Source organism: Ahaetulla prasina, chromosome 1, assembly GCF_028640845.1.
Source record: "Ahaetulla prasina isolate Xishuangbanna chromosome 1, ASM2864084v1, whole genome shotgun sequence".
NCBI lineage: Eukaryota > Metazoa > Chordata > Lepidosauria > Squamata > Colubridae > Ahaetulla > Ahaetulla prasina.
Genome location: NC_080539.1, coordinates 32015078 through 32034786, shown reverse-complemented (window position 1 = coordinate 32034786; position 19709 = coordinate 32015078). Strand labels below are relative to the sequence as shown.

The window sequence follows — 19709 nt, the reverse complement described above, 5'->3', positions numbered from 1 at the left end:
AGAATAAGAATATTTTAAGGAAGCAGGAATTAGAGATTGACTAGGGAGGGCATTCACAAGACAGTCCCTGGAGTACAAGACAGGTGAGATGGGGTGAGGCAGGCAAGTTGTAGTAGCAGCAACCTTGGACAGATGGTAGCAGCAAGGAAGGGGGGGGGAGGCAAAGGTGCTATAATAGGAGGCAGAGTAACGGGCTAAAGGGACTTAGAAGGCATTTTGGCAAGGACACGCTTAGATGGTACCACTGGTATATACTGGGACAGCTGAGAAGGGAGAAAAAAACCTCAAACAAGAGCCTAGTGGGATGCTGGAAGTTCAAAGGTGAATCTGTAGGAGCCCACCATCCAGCCTCAGGTCGCCTCCGCGGCCAGCCGAGTAGTCCTTATAAGGGAAGGCGGCGGCGGCAGCAGCGACGACGGAGGTGCAGGGTTGCGATGGAGGTGGTGCTGAAAGGACAGCTCCCGTCCCTCCCCTTCTCCCTCCCCCTTTGGAGCTGAGCGGCGGGTGCTGCCTGCAGAACGCACCGCCTTGCCCAGCACAGCCGCCGCTGGAGCCTCAGCAGCGGCAGCAGGAGCCGGAGCAGCAGCCATGAGCCAGGCAACCGCCGCCTCTCTTTCAGCAGCAGAAGTAGCCGCCGTGTCCGCTCCCGCCTCCCGCGGGGCTCCCCAGCAGCCGTCCGCCGCCGCCGCCGCCCGCGTCTCTCCCAGCTCGGCGGGACCATGAAGCGGCAAAACGTCCGGACTCTGGCCCTGATTATCTGCACCTTCACCTACCTGCTGGTGGGCGCCGCCGTCTTCGACGCCCTGGAGTCTGAGGCGGAGACGGCCGACCGGACTAAGCTGGAGCAGAAGCAGCTGGAGCTCAAGAGCAAGTACAACCTCTCCGAGGCCAACTACTGTGAGCTGGAAGGGGTGGTGCTGAAGCTGAAGCCCCACAAGGCCGGCGTCCAGTGGAAGTTCGCCGGCTCCTTTTACTTCGCCATCACCGTTATCACCACCATAGGTAAGGAGGTGGACAGCTGGGCTCCGGCAGCGCCTTTCGCTGCGGCCTCAGGGCGCTTTCCGCCCGGCCGGGGTGATCCCCGGCTTAAATTCCGCCCCCTCCTCCCCAGCCCATCACACACCCGCATCTTCCGCATCTTCCCATTTACAGTTTGTCTCCTGCTTTTGTGTGTGTGCCGGACCTTTTGACTGTTTTAGGAGTCCCTTCCTGTTCTCACGAGCAGGCTGGAGCGGATCAGCCCAGGAAAAGAGTTCGGCAACTTTATTCTGGGGGAATAGATGATCCAAGAATAGAGATTGGGTCCCCCTTGTTCTCAGATAGGTCACTATTTTTTTTGGGGGGGGGCGGGGGCGGCATGGGAGGGTGTGATACCTTGCTTCCTTCTAGCCTTCCCAAAGCTGGTTTGCTACTGTCCCATCAACCCAGCACAGCCGCTCTTTTACTCCCTGGGTGTGATGGCCGTTTTGGTCCTAGAGTACGCCGCCTGTGAATAGTTTTCTCTAGGTAGCTCTTAAGCGCCGGACTACATCCTGTGCCTCCTTTCCTGCTCCATCCCACATTCCCTCCCCTGGTTTTCTTCCGTTGCTTTTGCGCTCCCCCCACCCCACCCGGGACGAGCAGTCGGGGAGGCTCATTCGGGACGAGCAGTCGGGGAGGCTCACTCGGGAGGCATCCCGTTCCTCGGCGGTGCCTGAGCATCTGAGATTCTCGCTCTCGTGCTCTTCAAGTCAAGCCGCTACCCGCGAATGGCCTTGGGGCTCCCCCCCCTCTCTTCTCGAGGCTCCCCAGTCTGACTGTGGAAGAGTGTGCGCGTGTGTGAAGCCTGCAGTGCATGCTAAAGCAGGGGGAACAATGGAGACAAAAGATTTCCCACCGAAAGCTGAGCCTTTCTCTCTTCTTTTCCCCACCCCGAATTTGTTTAGCCCGAGAGCGTGTGCGCCATATCTGAAGGCGTGTTGCGGGTTTCCAATAGTACTCACCATATAATCCGTTGTAGCAGCTGCCAGTTGTGGGGCGTGGAGGGGGGAGGAGGAGAGTACCTGTGGGGGGGAATTATCTAAAGGGTTCCAAGTAGGGAGCAAAGCTCAGCTTCCCCCAACCCCTACCCCCCAAAAAATCCCTTCTTGGGCTGGGTAATTCTTTGAGCTAAAGAGATGAGAAAAATCGCTGTATTTCAACCACATCCCTAAACTAGGCCCAGTTAAACTCTTCTGAGTAAATATATGCAAAAGTGAGCTGTTAAAGTATCTATTCTGGAGTCCGTGCTTGAGAAATTAGAACATTCTTTGCCTCTTTGAATAAACAGACTTACTTGAAGAGAACTCCACTGTATTTAATAGATTTCCTTCCTATTTGAGTCTGTCCAGGACTACAGCCCTAAAGAGTTGTAGAACAGTTTTATTCTTTCCCTGTCCAACACATTTTCCCTTCCCTGCCTCTTGCTTACCAACCAACCCACTAACCCTCTCCCTCCTTTTCATACAGGTCCCTTAGAATTATTTAGATCTCCACATATTCTCCCATCCCCCCCCTTTTTTTTTAAAGGGAGAAGAGGTTTGCTTCCTGGTTCTCTGTTGTCCTGAAAGCATAAGGGTGGTTTCTGGAGGGAACTCATCTTGACTTTTGAACAATGTCTGAATTGTTCAAAATGAACAACATGAATAAAGCAAGAGCATCTTCTGACTCGGCCTGCAATGCATACATTCCCAATCTTTTGCATATCATCTTGATGGGAATGGAGAGGTTTTCCCTTGACGAGAAGAGAATCAGGAATCATGTTTCCACTCTGCCACACAGCAAGCTCAAAAATTTTTAAGTCTTAGAAAAATGTCTTATATTAAGACCAGCAATCTTCCAACCCTTTATAGGAGAGCAAGTTTCAGTGTGTGGAATGGCACATATTGCTGAGTAAGCACAGTCATGATTTCACCCATAGACCTCACCCACCTTATCAGGCAGGGAATAATTTTTGGTGCAATAAAGGAGCCGGTTATAGCAAGTTGTTCCACTTTATAGGTGAGAATTGAGAATGGGAAGGAGGTTGCTCAGTGCCCATTGGTGGGGAACTTAGAAAACTCAGTCACTTCAATGCAGAATTATGTCATGTTTGGATAATGGCAAAGTTTTTCTTTATTTGCTGATAATTTATCTTACCTAAGAATCCATGCAGTCTCAGCTTGGGGGTGAGAGTTTAGGGGGGATATTAGTAAAACAAACTCTTTGTGGGGAATAGATAGAGGGAGCCACGGATAATAATAGATGAATTTTCAAACTGCATCACAACATTTCACTTTTTCCCTCTATTCGCAAATCATTTCGATTTCACAGTAAATGTTATTGTTGCATCTAAACAATTGTATCCATATTTATTTACATGTTATTTTTCGGCGTAGTCACGCAAATAACCTGGGCGTCTCCTAGTTCTTTCTGACCTCGCGGTTCAGTTCTGGGTGGTGTTTGAGCTGGTCGGAGGGCTGTTTCTCCTCCCAGCTCTTTCTCTGGGCCATCGGGCTCTGGATTATTGGCCGACTCTTTTTCTTGGCCATCCGGCCTTGGATTAATTTTGGAATTTTCCTTGCTGTTTCCCTCGGGGACCTGATGGCGTCGCTGGAACTCTGGGACCTCAGCTAAGTCTTGCGCCTCCCCCGGGTCATTGTCAGCTGTGGATTCAAAGTGGTATTGGTCATTACCTGTCTCTGTTGGTTTGGTTTGGTCAGTTATTCGTTTCCTTAACTGGTCTATGTGGCGCCGCCACATTCGGTTGTCTGGCAGCTCTACCACATACGATTTAGGCCCTGTTACTCTGTTACTTGTCCTGCGAGCCAACTAGGGCCGTCCCCATAGTTTCGGGCCCACACCCGGTCGCCTATGCTCATTTCCCTTGTTTTTTCTAGCTCCCCCTTGTAGCCCTCGGGTGTGTAATGGGGGTTCAAACGGTCAAGTGAGCACCGGAGTTTTCGTCCCATTAGCAATTCGGCTGGGCTTTTCCCAGTGGCTGTGCTTGGGGTTCTATGCTGGACGGCTAGGAAAAAGTCTATTTTGTTTGCCAGTCACCTGGCTTGAGCCTGGACAATGCCTCCTTAGCGCTCGGACGGAACGCTCTGCAAGGCCATTCGGCGCGGGGTGGAAAGGTGCAGAGGGCATGTCGGATGCCTTCCTCTGCCAGGTACTCTTCAAACTGGGCTGCCGTGGTGGGGCCCATTGTCGGACACCAGAGTGTCCGGCAACCCGTGAGTTGCGAATAGGTGGCGCAGGGTTGCGATTACTGCTTCGGCTGTGGTGGACTTCATAAGTATGATCTCTAACCATTTGGAAAATCGTCCACCACCACTAGGAATGTTTGGCGTGAAAGGGCCAGCAAAGTCAATGTGGATTCTTGACCAAGGCCCTTGGGGCTTTTCCCATTCTCTGACTGGGGCTGTTGGGGGTAGCGGTCTGGACTCTTGGCAAGCTTGGCATTTCCCTACCCTCTCAGCAATCTCTGCGTCCATGAGTGGCCACCATACATAGCTTCTAGCTAACCCCTTCATCCTCACGATGCCTGGGTGACCCTCGTGGAGGAGGTCCAATACCTTGCCCCTTAACTTCACAGGAATTATTACACGATCACCCCATAACAGGCACCCCCCTTGAGCCGAGAGCTCATCACGTTTCTTAACAAATTCTTTGAACCGTTAGCCCGGCGCGACACCCTCTCTGTACCCAACCGGTACAGTCCTTAACACAATGTCGGTATGATGCCGAGCCACTTCCTTTGATGTGACTGGGCCAGAGTCCAACGAGTCAATAAGGAGGATGGGTGTCCCCGGAGTGGGATCTTCGGTCGCCCCTGGCAGTGGGCATCGGCTCAAAGCGTCTGCATGCCCCACTTCTTTTCCCGGTCGATGCTGCAGCTTGTATGAGTAAGCGGCTAAAATATAGTCCATCGAGTCAAGCGTGGCGAAAGTGCCACAGGCGTTGGCGATCGCCAGCCAGTATCCCAATAACGGTCTGTGGTCAGTCACGATTTCAAAATTCCGCCCAAAGACATACTCATGGAATTTTTGACCCCTGATACAATGGCTAATGCTTCTTTGTCTAATTGGCTGTAGTTCCTCTCTGGGAGGACATCGTTCTAGAGTAGAACGCTATAGGGGCTTCTGTGCCGTTTGGAAGTCTATGGCTGAGTACAGCCCCACCCCATAAGGTGACGCCATGCAAACCAGCACTAGGGTAGTGAGTCGTGATATTGGATGAGCAGGCTATCACTTGAGAGCAGGTTCTTTACTGCTTCAAAAGCCCTATTTTCTGACTTTCCCCAAGACCAAACAGTATTTTTCCCTAAGAGCCTATGCAGCGGTTCCATAGCGGTTGCTTTGTTCTTTAAAAGACCGCGTAAAATTAACCAATCCCAGGAATGCCTGCAGCTCTGCTTTGTTTTTGGGCGCTGGAGCCTTCCTAATTGCCTTAACCTTGCTCTCAGTAGGGTGAATTCCTTTCTTGTCTATCCGGTAGCCCAAGAAATCGACCGATTCGACCCCTATCTGACATTTATTTGTCTTGACTTTTAATCCGCTGTCCGGAAAATGCTCAAGACCTTTCTTAACCGCTCCCCAATTCCTCCATGTTTTCCCTGAAATTAGGACATCATCAGTAGGCTACCCTGGGAGCCCTTGCAGTAGTCGTTCCATCAGGTTTTGGAACAGCCCTGGTGCCACACTAACCCCAAATTGCAATCGGTGCACTTGAATGCCCCCCTGTGCGTCACAATCGTTTGGGCTTGGCTGTGCGGGCGTCTACTGGCAGTTGTTGGTAGGCTTGGGCCAAGTCTAACTTTGCAAAGACTTGCCCTTGCCCCAAAAGTGCAATAAATGTTGCACCACGGGAACCGGTAGCAGCTTTTCTGTAAGGCTTTGTTAAGCGTCGCCTTGTAGTCAGCGCAAATTCTAATTGACCCGTCCGATTTGATGGGGTGACGATTGGCGTCTCCCACTTTGCGTGATCGACTGGCACCAAAACCCTGATTTATGAGCTTGTCCAGCTCCTTATCAATTTTGGTTTTAGGGCAAAGGACTCTCCTCGCCTTAAGCCTAATGGGGGCTACCTGGGGTCTAAGTTGAAGGAAATAGGGGTCCCCTTGTACTTGCCCAGGCAGTCCTTGAAGACATCTTGAACTCGTTAAAGAGAATGTCTTTCAAATTGCAGTCACTTCTGTAGATGCCAGTCACTCCCATGCCCAGGGCACGAAACCAGTCTAGTCCCAACAGACTGGGCAGAGTTCCTCAGCCAGCTTTGCTGGCTGAGGGACTCTGGGAGTTGAAGTCCACAAGTCTTAAAGGGACCAAGGTTGGAGACCCCTGCACTAGGGAGAGGCTGAGTGTAGACTGAAGTGAGATTTCCAAAGTGAGGGTGGTTCAGCATTTTGTGGGAATCCAACTGCACTCTTAGTATGTTACATGTGAACCAGACCCTTAAACCATGTTATGGTTTCTTCAGCATCACACATGACCCTTGTTTACTCAGATTTAAGAATCTAGCAACTCTTCCATTTTTTGCAAATCCTCTATGCCAGGGGTCTCCAACCTTGGTCCCTTTAAGACTTGTGGACTTCAACTCTCAGCGTCCCTCAGCCAGCAAAGCTTTGTGGACTTCAACTCTCAGCGTCCCTCAGCCAGCAAAGCTTTGTGGACTTCAACTCTCAGCGTCCCTCAGCCAGCAAAGCTTTGTGGACTTCAACTCTCAGCGTCCCTCAGCCAGCAAAGCTTTGTGGACTTCAACTCTCAGTGTCCCTCAGCCAGCAAAGCTTTGTGGACTTCAACTCTCAGCGTCCCTCAGCCAGCAAAGCTTTGTGGACTTCAACTCTCAGCGTCCCTCAGCCAGCAAAGCTTTGTGGACTTCAACTCTCAGCGTCCCTCAGCCAGCAAAGCTTTGTGGACTTCAACTCTCAGCGTCCCTCAGCCAGCAAAGCTTTGTGGACTTCAACTCCCAGAGTTCCTCAGCCAGCTTTGCTGGCTGAGGGACTCTGGGAGTTGAAGTCCACAAGTCTTAAAGGGACCAAGGTTGGAGACCCCTGCACTAGGGAGAGGCTGAGTGTAGACTGAAGTGAGATTTCCAAAGTGAGGTGGTTCAGCATTTTGTGGGAATCCAACTGCACTCTTAGTATGTTACATGTGAACCAGACCCTTAAACCTAATGGGGGCTACCTGGGGTCTAAGTTGAAGGAAATAGGGGTCCCCTTGTACTTGCCCAGGCAGTCCTTGAAGACATCTTGAACTCGTTAAAGAGAATGTCTTTCAAATTGCAGTCACTTCTGTAGATGCCAGTCACTCCCATGCCCAGGGCACGAAACCAGTCTAGTCCCAACAGACTGGGCAGAGTTCCTTCGGCGATCGTGATGGGCAGGGTCTTTTGTGAGGGCCGTACTCGACTCGGACGGAGGTGGTCCCTCGAACAGGATCGATTCCCTGGTAGTCGTGCACTCGTAGCCGCTGTGCTTGCAGATGGCGCTTGCGACGGACGGCAGTGACTTCGCCAGGGTGTCCCAGGACATGATGGTGATCGCTGATCCGTGTCTACTTCAAGCCTGCACCGTACTCCCTCGATCTTGGGCTTTGTAAAATCTTCTTTTCCACTTTGGTTGGCGCGGCCTATAATGACAGTCGTTTGGTTAGACTTGCGCCTTTCTTGTTTGAACCAATCGCGGGCCGCCTTTCCGGTTCAGCGTTTTGATTCGATTTGAATTTTCGGCGGAAGGTTGGGCGCTCTGCAAACCTGAGCTAAGTGTCCTTTCTTCCCACACCGCCGGCATGTTGCGTCTTTAAACCTGCAGCGTTGGCGCTGATGTTGCCCTCCGCAGCTTCCGCACTCGTCACGGTCCTCAGTGTCGCGCTTTTCGGTCCGGCAGACCTCTTCCTCATCCTCGCCCTCACCTTCGGATTCGGACTGAATCTCCTCCTGGTGTACTGGCGTTGCTGGCTTCGCCTTGGATTGAAGAGGCTTTTGCAGAGTCTCTGCTGCTTTAGTAGACATTTCGTGCTCTGGCCTCGTCCAGGCGGTGGCTAGTGTCAGGTTGCTCCTGGCTAGCAGTCGTCGCCGGGCGGATGTCCTGACCCTCGGATGAGTTGCTCGAGTAGCACTTCGTCTAAGTCTCGGTATCCACAGTCCTTGGGCGCTCTTCTCAGCGCGCCATGTAGTCACCGATGGACCCGCCCTCCATCTGTCTACGTTCTCCGAATTCGAACCGCTGCACGTATTTGGACGGCGTCGGTGCGAAATGGTTCTTCAGCAAAGTCTGCAGAGTCGGCCACGATACCGATTGTATCGGCGTTGGCTCTGCCAGGGCTTCCGCAATCTCGATTACCTCGGGCCCGCAATGGCTTAGGAAGTAAGCCCGTTTGCGGTTATCAGGGATCCTGTAGTTCGTTGGCTTCTAGAAAGCTTTGAAGCGGGTCATATATGTTCCCCATTTCTCCTTGCCGGGTTATGCAGTGCGGGTGGCGTGTTTGCCATTTCCGCGTTTCTGCCCTGAGTTTGCTGGGTTCGGAACTAGCGTGCTTCAGCTCGGTTCTGGTTCTCCTTAGCCTCGAGATCCCACCTTCGTCGCCAATGTTAAGTTCGGGAAGTAACGAGGCTGGAGACCAGGGTAGTGACAACAGCTCTTTAATATATGGTGAACCCAGCAACAGGCTGGGTCAAAAACCTCTCCTTTTATACAGTTCTGCTGGAGGCTTCGTCCAATCAGCAACGTGCTGATTTCCCGCTCAAATATTTAAAGGCACAACTGTTAATACATAACAATTTAGATCTCCACATATTCTCCCATCCCCCCCCCTTTTTTTAAAGGGAGAAGAGGTTTGCTTCCTGGTTCTCTGTTGTCCTGAAAGCATAAGGGTGGTTTCTGGAGGGAACTCATCTTGACTTTTGAACAATGTCTGAATTGTTCAAAATGAACAACATGAATAAAGCAAGAGCATCTTCTGACTCGGCCTGCAATGCATACATTCCCAATCTTTTGCGTATCATCTTGATGGGAATGGAGAGGTTTTCCCTTGACGAGAAGAGAATCAGGAATCATGTTTCCAGTCTGCCACACAGCAAGCTCAAAATTTTTTAGGTCTTAGAAAAATGTCTTATATTAAGACCAGCAATCTTCCAACCCTTTATAGGAGAGCAAGTTTCAGTGTGTGGAATGGCACATATTGCTGAGTAAGCAGAGTCATGATTTCACCCATAGACCTCACCCACCTTATCAGGCAGGGAATAATTTTTGGTGCAATAAAGGAGCCGGTTATAGCAAGTTGTTCCACTTTATAGGTGAGAATTGAGAATGGGAAGGAGGTTGCTCAGTGCCCATTGGTGGGGAACTTAGAAAACTCAGTCACTTCAATGCAGAATTATGTCATGTTTGGATAATGGCAAAGTTTTTCTTTATTTGCTGATAATTTATCTTACCTAAGAATCCATGCAGTCTCAGCTTGGGGGTGAGAGTTTAGGGGGGGGGATATTAGTAAAACAAACTCTTTGTGGGGAATAGATAGAGGGAGCCACGGATAATAATAGATGAATTTTCAAACTGCATCACAACATTTCACTTTTTCCCTCTATTCGCAAATCATTTCGATTTCACAGTAAATGTTATTGTTGCATCTAAACAATTGTATCCATATTTACTTTAAAGTGAGTTCTGTTGAACTCAGTAAAATTTACTATTAAGTAAACATATACTTGTGTCATCTGTGGAGTGAACACTATGTTCTTTTTATTTTTGTTCCAAGATTTCTGTTCTTTAACAGGACAAACACCGTTTCTTGGATGCTTTTAAAACTAAACGTTCTAAATTTTGCAACATATTAAGCCTGCTTCAGATAGAGCATTTTTAAGGACAAACAAATGCAATTGGGTACAGTGTGACATGTAGAGGAAGAGATCAGTTTAAGCTCCTAATTCTTGCTTGCAATCAGATTAATTCCTGATTTATGTTGCTGCTACATAACAGAGTGGAATTCTGGCCAAAGCCTCACAGGGACCAGACAGCCTTGAAACAGCTTTCAATGAGTCCAAATTATTTTTTTGAATCTCCAGCTCTTGAAGCATTTCTCTGCACCCTGTCCTTCTAAGACAGCTCTTCCTGCTCTCAATCATTGTGTCTTATTTTTAGAACATTCTCTTTGCTTTGGATCGTTTCTTTTAAAAATGCAAATCTTTATATACTGTCCTTGTCTTCATGGTCACAAAACTCTTTAAGAGGGACCATCTCTTGTCCTGCCTAATATAAGTAAAGTTCACCCTACGCAAAAGAATGAGATAGCACTACAGAAACAGCCATCGAATAATTGAAGCCCACTAACTGATAAATGCAATCACTGTCACCAATAACCAAAAGCTGAAATACCTATTGAGCAACCTCATTTTAAAAAAAAGGTTGGTTTTGCATTTCTCTGAAAAAAATAGATCAGCTGCAGATCATACAGATGAGCATCATCTGCCAACCTAAGGCAACCAGAAGAAGGTCTTGTGGCTTGGTCCACAGACCCCGATATAGTATTGGCATCACAAGTAGCTCCCACTTTCAGGAAGAAAAACATCCGTTGGATTAATGTAGGGCAATGATATCTCTAAAGTTAGGAGATGCCAGACTAGGAAGGGTTTGAGGGTCATAACAAAGGTTCTGAAACTGCCTTCAAAAATGAAGTGATAGCTAGTGGAATGTTCCCAGATTTAGCCAAATGAATCCCTGGAATTTGGACTTTAAAGGTAAAGGTTCCCCCGCAAATGCATGCTAGTCATTTCCAGCTCTGAGGTGGTGCTCATCTCCATTTCTAAGCTGAAGAACCAGTGCTGTTCAAAGATGTCTCCAGCATGACTAAAAGCCGAAGGTGCATGGAGCGCTGTTACCTTCCCACCAAAGTGGTCTCTATTTTTCTACTTGTATTTTTTATGTGCTTTCGAACTGCTAGGTTGGCAGAAACTGGGCAAGTAATGGGAGCTCACTCTGTTACGCAGCACTAGGGATTTGAACCGCTGAACTGCCGACCTTCTGATCGACAAGCTCAGCATCTTAGCCACTGAGCCACTGTGTCCCTTTTTTGGACTTTAGCAACAGATTATCATTGTGCTGCTTTTAACTTTCCGTGGGGGCAAGGGGAGTGACATCACATGTGCCATGGTATCGCTGTTCACTTGCCATCATAGGGGGCTTAGATGCTTTAGCCTCTGCTGAGTGAAGTGTCCAAGTCACATTTAAGGACTATTTGGTAAAGCAGTCTCTCTTCAAAGATGCAAAAGTATGGATCAATTGATGCCTAACTGAGTTCAGGTTCTCACTGCCAACTTTCAGTGTATGTTCTTAGGCCTTGCTGGAATTCCGCATGCTTTGAAGTTGCTAATTTACTTCTGCTAAAAGCAATTCCCCTTCATAGGCATGTGCTCGAATTTGATCAAACTGAATTTGTCAACAAACCATAGCCGGGTTCATGCGTAATGCAAGCAAGGTATGATTTACTAATTACAGTAATTAAGTTTAGTATTGTTGACCTTGAAAGAAACAAAGCACCTTTTGGTTTAGCAATAAATGTGTATTCTTTGTGAAGCTTATGTCTGAGTTAACATAGGCTTCCGGTACAAGTGACGATTCCACATGCATCATGACAATAACCCTTATGTAAATTATGTAATTTGCATGAATGACACCATGATGCACACAATATATTTGCCTTTTTCTCTCTTCCTCCATATATCTCTCCATTGCCGTGTTTTTGTTATTGCCAAGTAAGGAAAAAAATATGAGCAGGAAAGTCATAATGGTTGAAATAACACAACATACTTCACCTGAAACTTGAGCTAACAAAAGTAATATATAAGATGCTATATTCAAAGAAACCATATCAGAACTTAAATTAGTGGCTTAGGTCATATGTTACGCTGAACCACTAGCAACCCCCTTTTCCATTTTAATCAGTTTATTGCAGCTTGTAGTAAGCGGCTAAAATATAGTCCATCGGGTCAAGCGTGGCGAAAGTGCCACAGGCGTTGGCGGTCGCCAGCCAGTAATCCCATAGTAGCGGTCTGTGGTCAGTCACGATTTCAAAATTCCGCCCAAAGACATACTCATGGAATTTTTGACCCTGATACAATGGCTAATGCTTCTTTGTCTAATTGGCTGTAGTTCCTCTCTGGGAGGACATCGTTCTAGAGTAGAACGCTATAGGGGCTTCTGTGCGTTTGAAGTCTATGGCTGAGTACAGCCCCACCCCATAAGGGGCGCACGCAAACCAGCACTAGGGGTAGTGAGTCGTGATATTGGATGAGCAGGCTATCACTTGAGAGCAGGTTCTTTACTGCTTCAAAAGCCCTATTTTCTGACTTTCCCAAGACCAAACAGTATTTTTCCTAAGAGCCTATGCAGCGGTTCCAACGGTTGCTTTGTTCTTTAAAAGACCGCGTAAAATTAACCAATCCCAGGAATGCCTGCAGCTCTGCTTTGTTTTTGGGCGCTGGAGCCTTCCTAATTGCCTTAACCTTGCTCTCAGTAGGGTGAATTCCTTTCTTGTCTATCCGTAGCCCAAGAAATCGACCGATTCGACCCCTATCTGGCATTTATTTGTCTTGACTTTTAATCCGCTGTCCGGAAAATGCTCAAGACCTTTCTTAACCGCCTCCCCAATTCCTCCATGTTTTCCCTGAAATTAGGACATCATCAAGTAGGAACTACCCTGGGAGCCCTTGCAGTAGTCGTTCCATCAGGTTTTGGAACAGCCCTGGTGCCACACTAACCCCAAATTGCAATCGGTGCACTTCTGTGCGTCACAATCGTTTGGGCTTGGCTGCGGGCGTCTACTGGCAGTTGTTGGTAGGCTTGGGCCAAGTCTAACTTTGCAAAGACTTGCCCTTGCCCCAAAGAGTGCAATAAATGTTGCACCACGGGAACCGCAGCGCTTTTCTGTAAGGCTTTGTTAGCGTCGCCTTGTAGTCAGCGCAAATTCTAATTGACCCGTCCGGTTTTGATGGGGTGACGATTGGCGTCTCCCACTGCGTGATCGACTGGCACCAAACCCTGATTTATGAGCTTGTCCAGCTCCTTATCAATTTTTGGTTTTAGGGCAAAGGACTCTCCTCGCCTTAAGCCTAATGGGGCTACCTGGGGTCTAAGTTGAAGGAAATAGGGGTCCCTTGTACTTGCCCAGGCAGTCCTTGAAGACATCTTGAACTCGTTAAAGAGAATGTCTTTCAAATTGCAGTCACTTCTGTAGATGCCAGTCACTCCCATGCCCAGGGCACGAAACCAGTCTAGTCCCAACAGACTGGGCAGAGTTCCTTCGACGATCGTGATGGGCAGGGTCTTTTGTGAGGGCCGTACTCGACTCGGACGGAGGTGGTCCCTCGAACAGGGATGCGATTCCCTGGTAGTCGTGCACTCGTAGTCGCTGTGCTTGCAGATGGCGCCGCGACGGGACGGCAGCGACTTCGCCAAAGTGTCCCAGGACATGATGGTGATCGCTGATCCCGTGTCTACTTCAAGCCTGCACCGTACTCCCTCGATCTTGGGCTTTGTGAAAATCTTCTTTTCCACTTTGGTTGAGCGCCTATAATGACAGTCGTTTGGTTAGACTTGGCGCCTTTCTTGTTTGAACCAATCGGGCGCCTTTCCGGTTCAGCGTTTTGATTGGCCGATTTGAATTTTCGGAAGGTTGGGCCGCTCTGCAAACCTGAGCTAAGTGTCCTTTCTTCCCACACCGCCGCATGTTGCGTCTTTAAACCTGCAGCGTTGGCGCTGATGTTGCCCTCCGCAGCTTCCGCACTCGCCACGGTCCTCAGTCGCGCTTTCGGTCCGGCAGACCCTTCCTCATCCTCGCCTCACCTTCGGATTCGGACTGAATCTCCTCCTGGTGTACTGGCGTTGGCTTTGCGCCGCCTTGGATTGAAGAGGCTTTGCTGGAAGGTTTCTTCTGTTCCGCTTCCCCACCCTTTAGAAATGGGATACAGAAGAACTGACTTTCTGCAAGTGGAATAAGAAGAGGAAGTAGGTCTTAAGTACAAAACCTGTTACAGATGCTGGGCTGGAGAATACAGCATGCAGAAAAGGAGATGAAACAGCTCTGATTAGTTAGTCTGTTACCACTGTATTTCTTTTCACAAGTAGGAAAACATTATGGCACCGGTCTCCAACCTTGGTCCCTTTAAGACTTGTGGACTTCAACTCTCAGTGTCCCTCAGCCAGCAAAGCTTTGTGGACTTCAACTCTCAGCGTTGAAGTCCACAAGTCTTAAAGGGACCAAGGTTGGAGACCCCTGCACTAGGGAGAGGCTGAGTGTAGACTGAAGTGAGATTTCCAAAGTGAGGGTGGTTCAGCATTTTGTGGGAATCCAACTGCACTCTTAGTATGTTACATGTGAACCAGACCCTTAAACCATGTTATGGTTTCTTCAGCATCGCACATGACCCTTGTTTACTCAGATTTAAGAATCTAGCAACTCTTCCATTTTTTGCAAATCCTCTATGCCAGGGGTCTCCAACCTTGGTCCCTTTAAGACTTGTGGACTTCAACTCCCAGAGTTGAAGTCCACAAGTCTTAAAGGGACCAAGGTTGGAGACCCCTGCACTAGGAGAGGCTGAGTGTAGACTGAAGTGAGATTTCCAAAGTGAGGTGGTTCAGCATTTTGTGGGAATCCAACTGCACTCTTAGTATGTTACATGTGAACCAGACCCTTAAACCATGTTATGGTTTCTTCAGCATCACACATGACCCTTGTTTACTCAGATTTAAGAATCTAGCAACTCTTCCATTTTTGCAAATCCTCTATGCCAGGGGTCTCCAATCTTGGTCCCTTTAAGACTTGTGGGCTTCAACTCCCAGAGTTGAAGTCCACAAGTCTTAAAGGGACCAAAGTTGGGGTCCCCTGCACTAGGAGAGGCTGAGTGTAGACTGAAGTGAGATTTCCAAAGTGAGGTGGTTCAGCATTTTGTGGGAATCCAACTGCACTCTTAGTATGTTACATGTGAACCAGACCCTTAAACCATGTTATGGTTTCTTCAGCATCACACATGACCCTTGTTTACTCAGATTTAAGAATCTAGCAACTCTTCCATTTTTGCAAATCCTCTATGCCAGGGGTCTCAACCTTGGTCCCTTTAAGACTTGTGGACTTCAACTCTCAGCGTCCCTCAGCCAGCAAAGCTTTGCTGGCTGAGGGACTCTGGGAGTTGAAGTCCACAAGTCTTAAAGGGACCAAGGTTGGAGACCCCTGCACTAGGGAGAGGCTGAGTGTAGACTGAAGTGAGATTTCCAAAGTGAGGGTGGTTCAGCATTTTGTGGGAATCCAACTGCACTCTTAGTATGTTACATGTGAACCAGACCCTTAAACCATGTTATGGTTTCTTCAGCATCACACATGACCCTTGTTTACTCAGATTTAAGAATCTAGCAACTCTTCCATTTTTTGCAAATCCTCTATGCCAGGGGTCTCCAACCTTGGTCCCTTTAAGACTTGTGGACTTCAACTCCCAGAGTTGAAGTCCACAAGTCTTAAAGGGACCAAGGTTGGAGACCCCTGCACTAGGAGAGGCTGAGTGTAGACTGAAGTGAGATTTCCAAAGTGAGGGTGGTTCAGCATTTTGTGGGAATCCAACTGCACTCTTAGTATGTTACATGTGAACCAGACCCTTAAACCATGTTATGGTTTCTTCAGCATCACACATGACCCTTGTTTACTCAGATTTAAGAATCTAGCAACTCTTCCATTTTTTGCAAATCCTCTATGCCAGGGGTCTCAACCTTGGTCCCTTTAAGACTTGTGCACTTCAACTCCCAGAGTTGAAGTCCACAAGTCTTAAAGGGACCAAGGTTGGAGACCCCTGCTCTGTGCTGCCCACTTAACTCTAGTGAAGGGTATGGCTATATGCAGATAATTCAGGCTCTTGACCTGAGACAGAAATCAGCCTTGGTTTGAGTCACTTTACAACTTCATTCATATAATTTAAAGAGAAGGGCCCAATTGGGAACGGGCCGTCTTGGCTCAAATGGCACAGCTTCTACTTTAAAGTGCCAGTTTAATTCTTCTCCTAACCTGCTCTATTTGGGATATGCTAGGATCACAGCTGTCAACTGGTGTGATAGGAATCATCTAGCACATCTGGAGGACCCTAGATCAGGGGTGGCAGTGGGGAGGGGGCACAGAGGTCATTTCTAAAAACGTTTGTGACCCTTCAGTAAAGTTTATTCATTGATGCTAATGGCATTGTTGATGCATTAATGATTAATTGTATGGTGTTGCCCCAATTGCTCCTAGATATGTTACAAAGAATCAAGATCTAAATATAATGATAGCAATCGCAGCAATGATATTACAGCTTCTACTGCTACTAGAAACTTTCAGCACTTCCAAAGGACCTGCCTTTGATGGCAGAGCTAAGAATAATTCTGGAAAAATCCTCAGGTTGTTGTGACTGTGTTGAGCTTGGCTCCTGGTGGAATATGCTTCTGTTTAAAGTATGATTTTTATAAGAAAGTGAACTCCACTGAGAAATGCCTTTAGATAAACATGTTCAGGTTGAAGCTAGCTATACATTATGCATAAATGCACTTTTTGAAAAGAAAGGGAATGTTAAAGAATTTGAGAAGCAACGTGATGTGAGTGCAAATGGCTAAGATTGATTGATCTTCATCTTGTACAGAGAATATTAACGGTAATCCAAGTTGAGAGAAAGGAAGGAGGGAAGGAAGGAAGGAAGGAAGGAAGGAAGGAAGGAAGGAAGGAAGGAAGGAAGGAGGGAGGGGCTTTCCCACAGATTCACTACTCTTTTTTTGTTACTTTTTAAAAGTAATTTATGGGCATCCTTCCATGAATCTGTGCATATACATTGTTACTTTTCACGTGCTGTAAATTCTCAAACTTGGCAACTTTAAGATGCGTGGACTTCAATTTCCAGAATTCCCTAGTCAGCCATGATGGAGTGTTAGCGCCTAAAAATGGAGAACATATAGAATCATGACAAGATCAACATTTATTCAGGCCAACCAGAAAAGGGTGTTGTGCATATTTCATATTTCGCAGTCACTGTGTGTGAGTTAGGTGGCCATATAAATCTATTTAATAAATAAATATATCTGAACAATAATAAATTCTAATGTCAGTGTTCCAGAAAAAAACCTCAATTCCAAGTAAAAACTCTGAAGCAAGCATTTATCAAGTTCTATTTATTAGAATAGGTAAACTGGCACATCTGGGAAAACCCAAATCTGAGAGGTCCGGGTTTTCCCTCAGTAAAGCAAAACCCCCAAAACCATCCCCTCACTCCACAATCAATCACATGCTCCAATCACCATCGTCCCATCTTCGACCACTCCTCCAGATGTAGGATTGGCTGACCTTGACCGACAGGAAGAATGCTATTATGTCTAAAGACAATCCCTCTACTAAATCCCCCCTCCTACTTTCCCACACAGGAGAAGGTGGCAGTATGGAAGCTTCTGGCCTAATATGGCTTCCAAAGCTGACATCTAGGGGTGCAGATTTAATTCCCTCTATAAGAAGACAGGTGGCATTCTGTAATCTTTTTGGCATATATGCAGGTGGAGCTAAAGTAAAGACACAATTTCAACAAAAAGTCTCATTTGGGCATATATTTATTGAGCTGATTTCCACGCTGCTTCCTATGTCAAAAGACATTTCATATTTTCAAGTTATTGATAGCACCAGTTATTAAGAGTCATTTGCTTATAATTTCCTTAATAAAGTGGAGGCTTGCCTGGGCCATCCAAGAATTCTGCTTATATCCTAACTTTGGAGGCATAGAAGGGTCACTGTAGCAAAGAGAACTGGAGTAGAAGGAAGTGTAAGTCTAACACTTAATCACTAAATCTTTTATCAGCTAACTGTTTTGTTCCAGGCAACTGGGCCTCCTTTTGCAGAAAAGTGTCTTTTCTTTCTTCTTTATTGGGTTCCAGCTCAGGTTTCAAAAAGCTTGTTGGTCATTTGCCCAAATCTAAATTCTAAAAACTATAGACTTATCGCTACATTGAAATAAAATCTGGGAAAAAATAATAATGATAGAATAATGATAGAGGGCCGTGGTGGCTCAAGGCTGTAAGAAGCCTGTTATTAAAACCAGCTGCCTGCAATTACTGCAGGTTCAAGCCCCACCAGGTCCAAGGTTGACTCAGCCTTCCATCCTTTATAAGGTAGGTAAAATGAGGACCCAGATTGTTGGGGGGGCAATAAATTGACTTTGTAAATATACAAATAGAATGAGACTATTGCCTTACACACTGTAAGCCGCCCTGAGTCTTCGGAGAAGAGCGGGATATAAATGTAAAAAAAAAAAATAAAAAAAAAATAGAAGAGAATATTGTAGTCCAGGGTTGAACCGTGGGTCCCTGGTGCTCTCTGAGCTTGGTTGTTTTCTTGCAGATGTTTCATTACCCAACCAGTGTTATTACCTAGCTGGGTAATGAAACGTCTGGAAAAAAACAACCAAGCTCAGGGAAAACCAGGGACTCCCTGAATAAAGATGGTGATATGGAGAGCATTAGCAAAGAGAATGTTGAAGGACGGCAACCAAACAGAGAAACCAAAAAATTTCCAGAGTGAATAAAAGCAAAGTTTCTCTTTTCAAGAGAGAGAACCCGAAACTGATTTCCAATAGAGTTTCACCTTTAACTTTTAAACTCAAGAACAAACGTATGTCAACGCAGTCTATTAATTTTGAGTGGCATATTTATATCGGGCAGAGCAGTCTTTCTCACATTCAGGGACTCCGCCTTGACCTTTGAGAGATAGGCTGGCACAAAGATAATCGGGAGAGGGTGGGAATGTGATTCAAGAAAATACCTTACATATGTAATTAAAGTTTAAATAAATACAGCCCATGCAATTAGAGTCCATTCATTTAATAATTTATCCCCTCAGTGACCTTAAAAAGTACAATTCCTCAGTACCATCAGTAGACTGCACTCTTGATTCAACAAAATCCCTTTATTTGGGTCTCAAGAAACTTCCTTTCTGCCTGTCCTGATTTATTATTGATGTCATTTGTAGCCTGCATTTCCACATGAAATGTTGCTGAAGGGGGCCAGTAATACATTATGATACAGTAACATTAAGAAAAACATCATTTGCAATCAAGAGGAGTGCACACCAACAGGCAATCGCTCACTTTTTATCAACACAGACTTTGCTTAAACAAAGTCTGTCTAGATAAAAATGAGTTTGCCTGCTTGGGAGAGTAGCAGAAATGAAGTTAGCCTGATCTCTTTTTTCAGGGAAGTCCAGAAACACAGGTAGTTCTCAACTTACAACAGTTCATTTAGTGACTGTTCAAGGTTACGAAAGCACTGAAAAAAGTGACTTATGACAGTTTTTCCCACTCACGACTGTTGCAGCATCCCCTTGATCATGGGATCAAAATTCAGATCCTTGGCAACAGGCTCGTATTTATGACGGTTGCAGTGCCCCAGGGTCACATGATTAGCTTTTGCGACCTTCTGACAAACAAAGTCAATGGGGAATCCAGATTCACTTAACATCCGTGTTGCTAACTGAACAACTGCAATAATTCACGTGCCAGTTGTGGCATGAAAGGTCGTAAAAGGGAGCAAAACTCACTTAACAAATGTCTCACATAGGAACATAAATTTTGGGCTCGATTGTGGTTGGACGTTGAGGACTACCCTGTATGTGCTAAGTCCAAGAACTCTTTGGGCTGCTTGTGCCCCTTAACTCCTACCTTGCATG

At 46.8% G+C, this 19709-nt stretch overlaps 1 protein-coding gene across 1 annotated transcript in view; it reads left to right on the top strand.

Moving 5' to 3' along the window:
* Window positions 1-480: 480 nt before the first annotated feature.
* KCNK3 (potassium two pore domain channel subfamily K member 3) overlaps window positions 481-19709 on the top strand; it is a 127304-nt gene continuing 108075 nt past the window's right edge. The window contains exon 1 of the mRNA XM_058164760.1: window positions 481-1002. Coding sequence (XP_058020743.1) covers window positions 720-1002 — 283 coding nt within the window. The 5' untranslated portion in view covers window positions 481-719. The remainder of the gene's footprint in view (window positions 1003-19709) is intronic.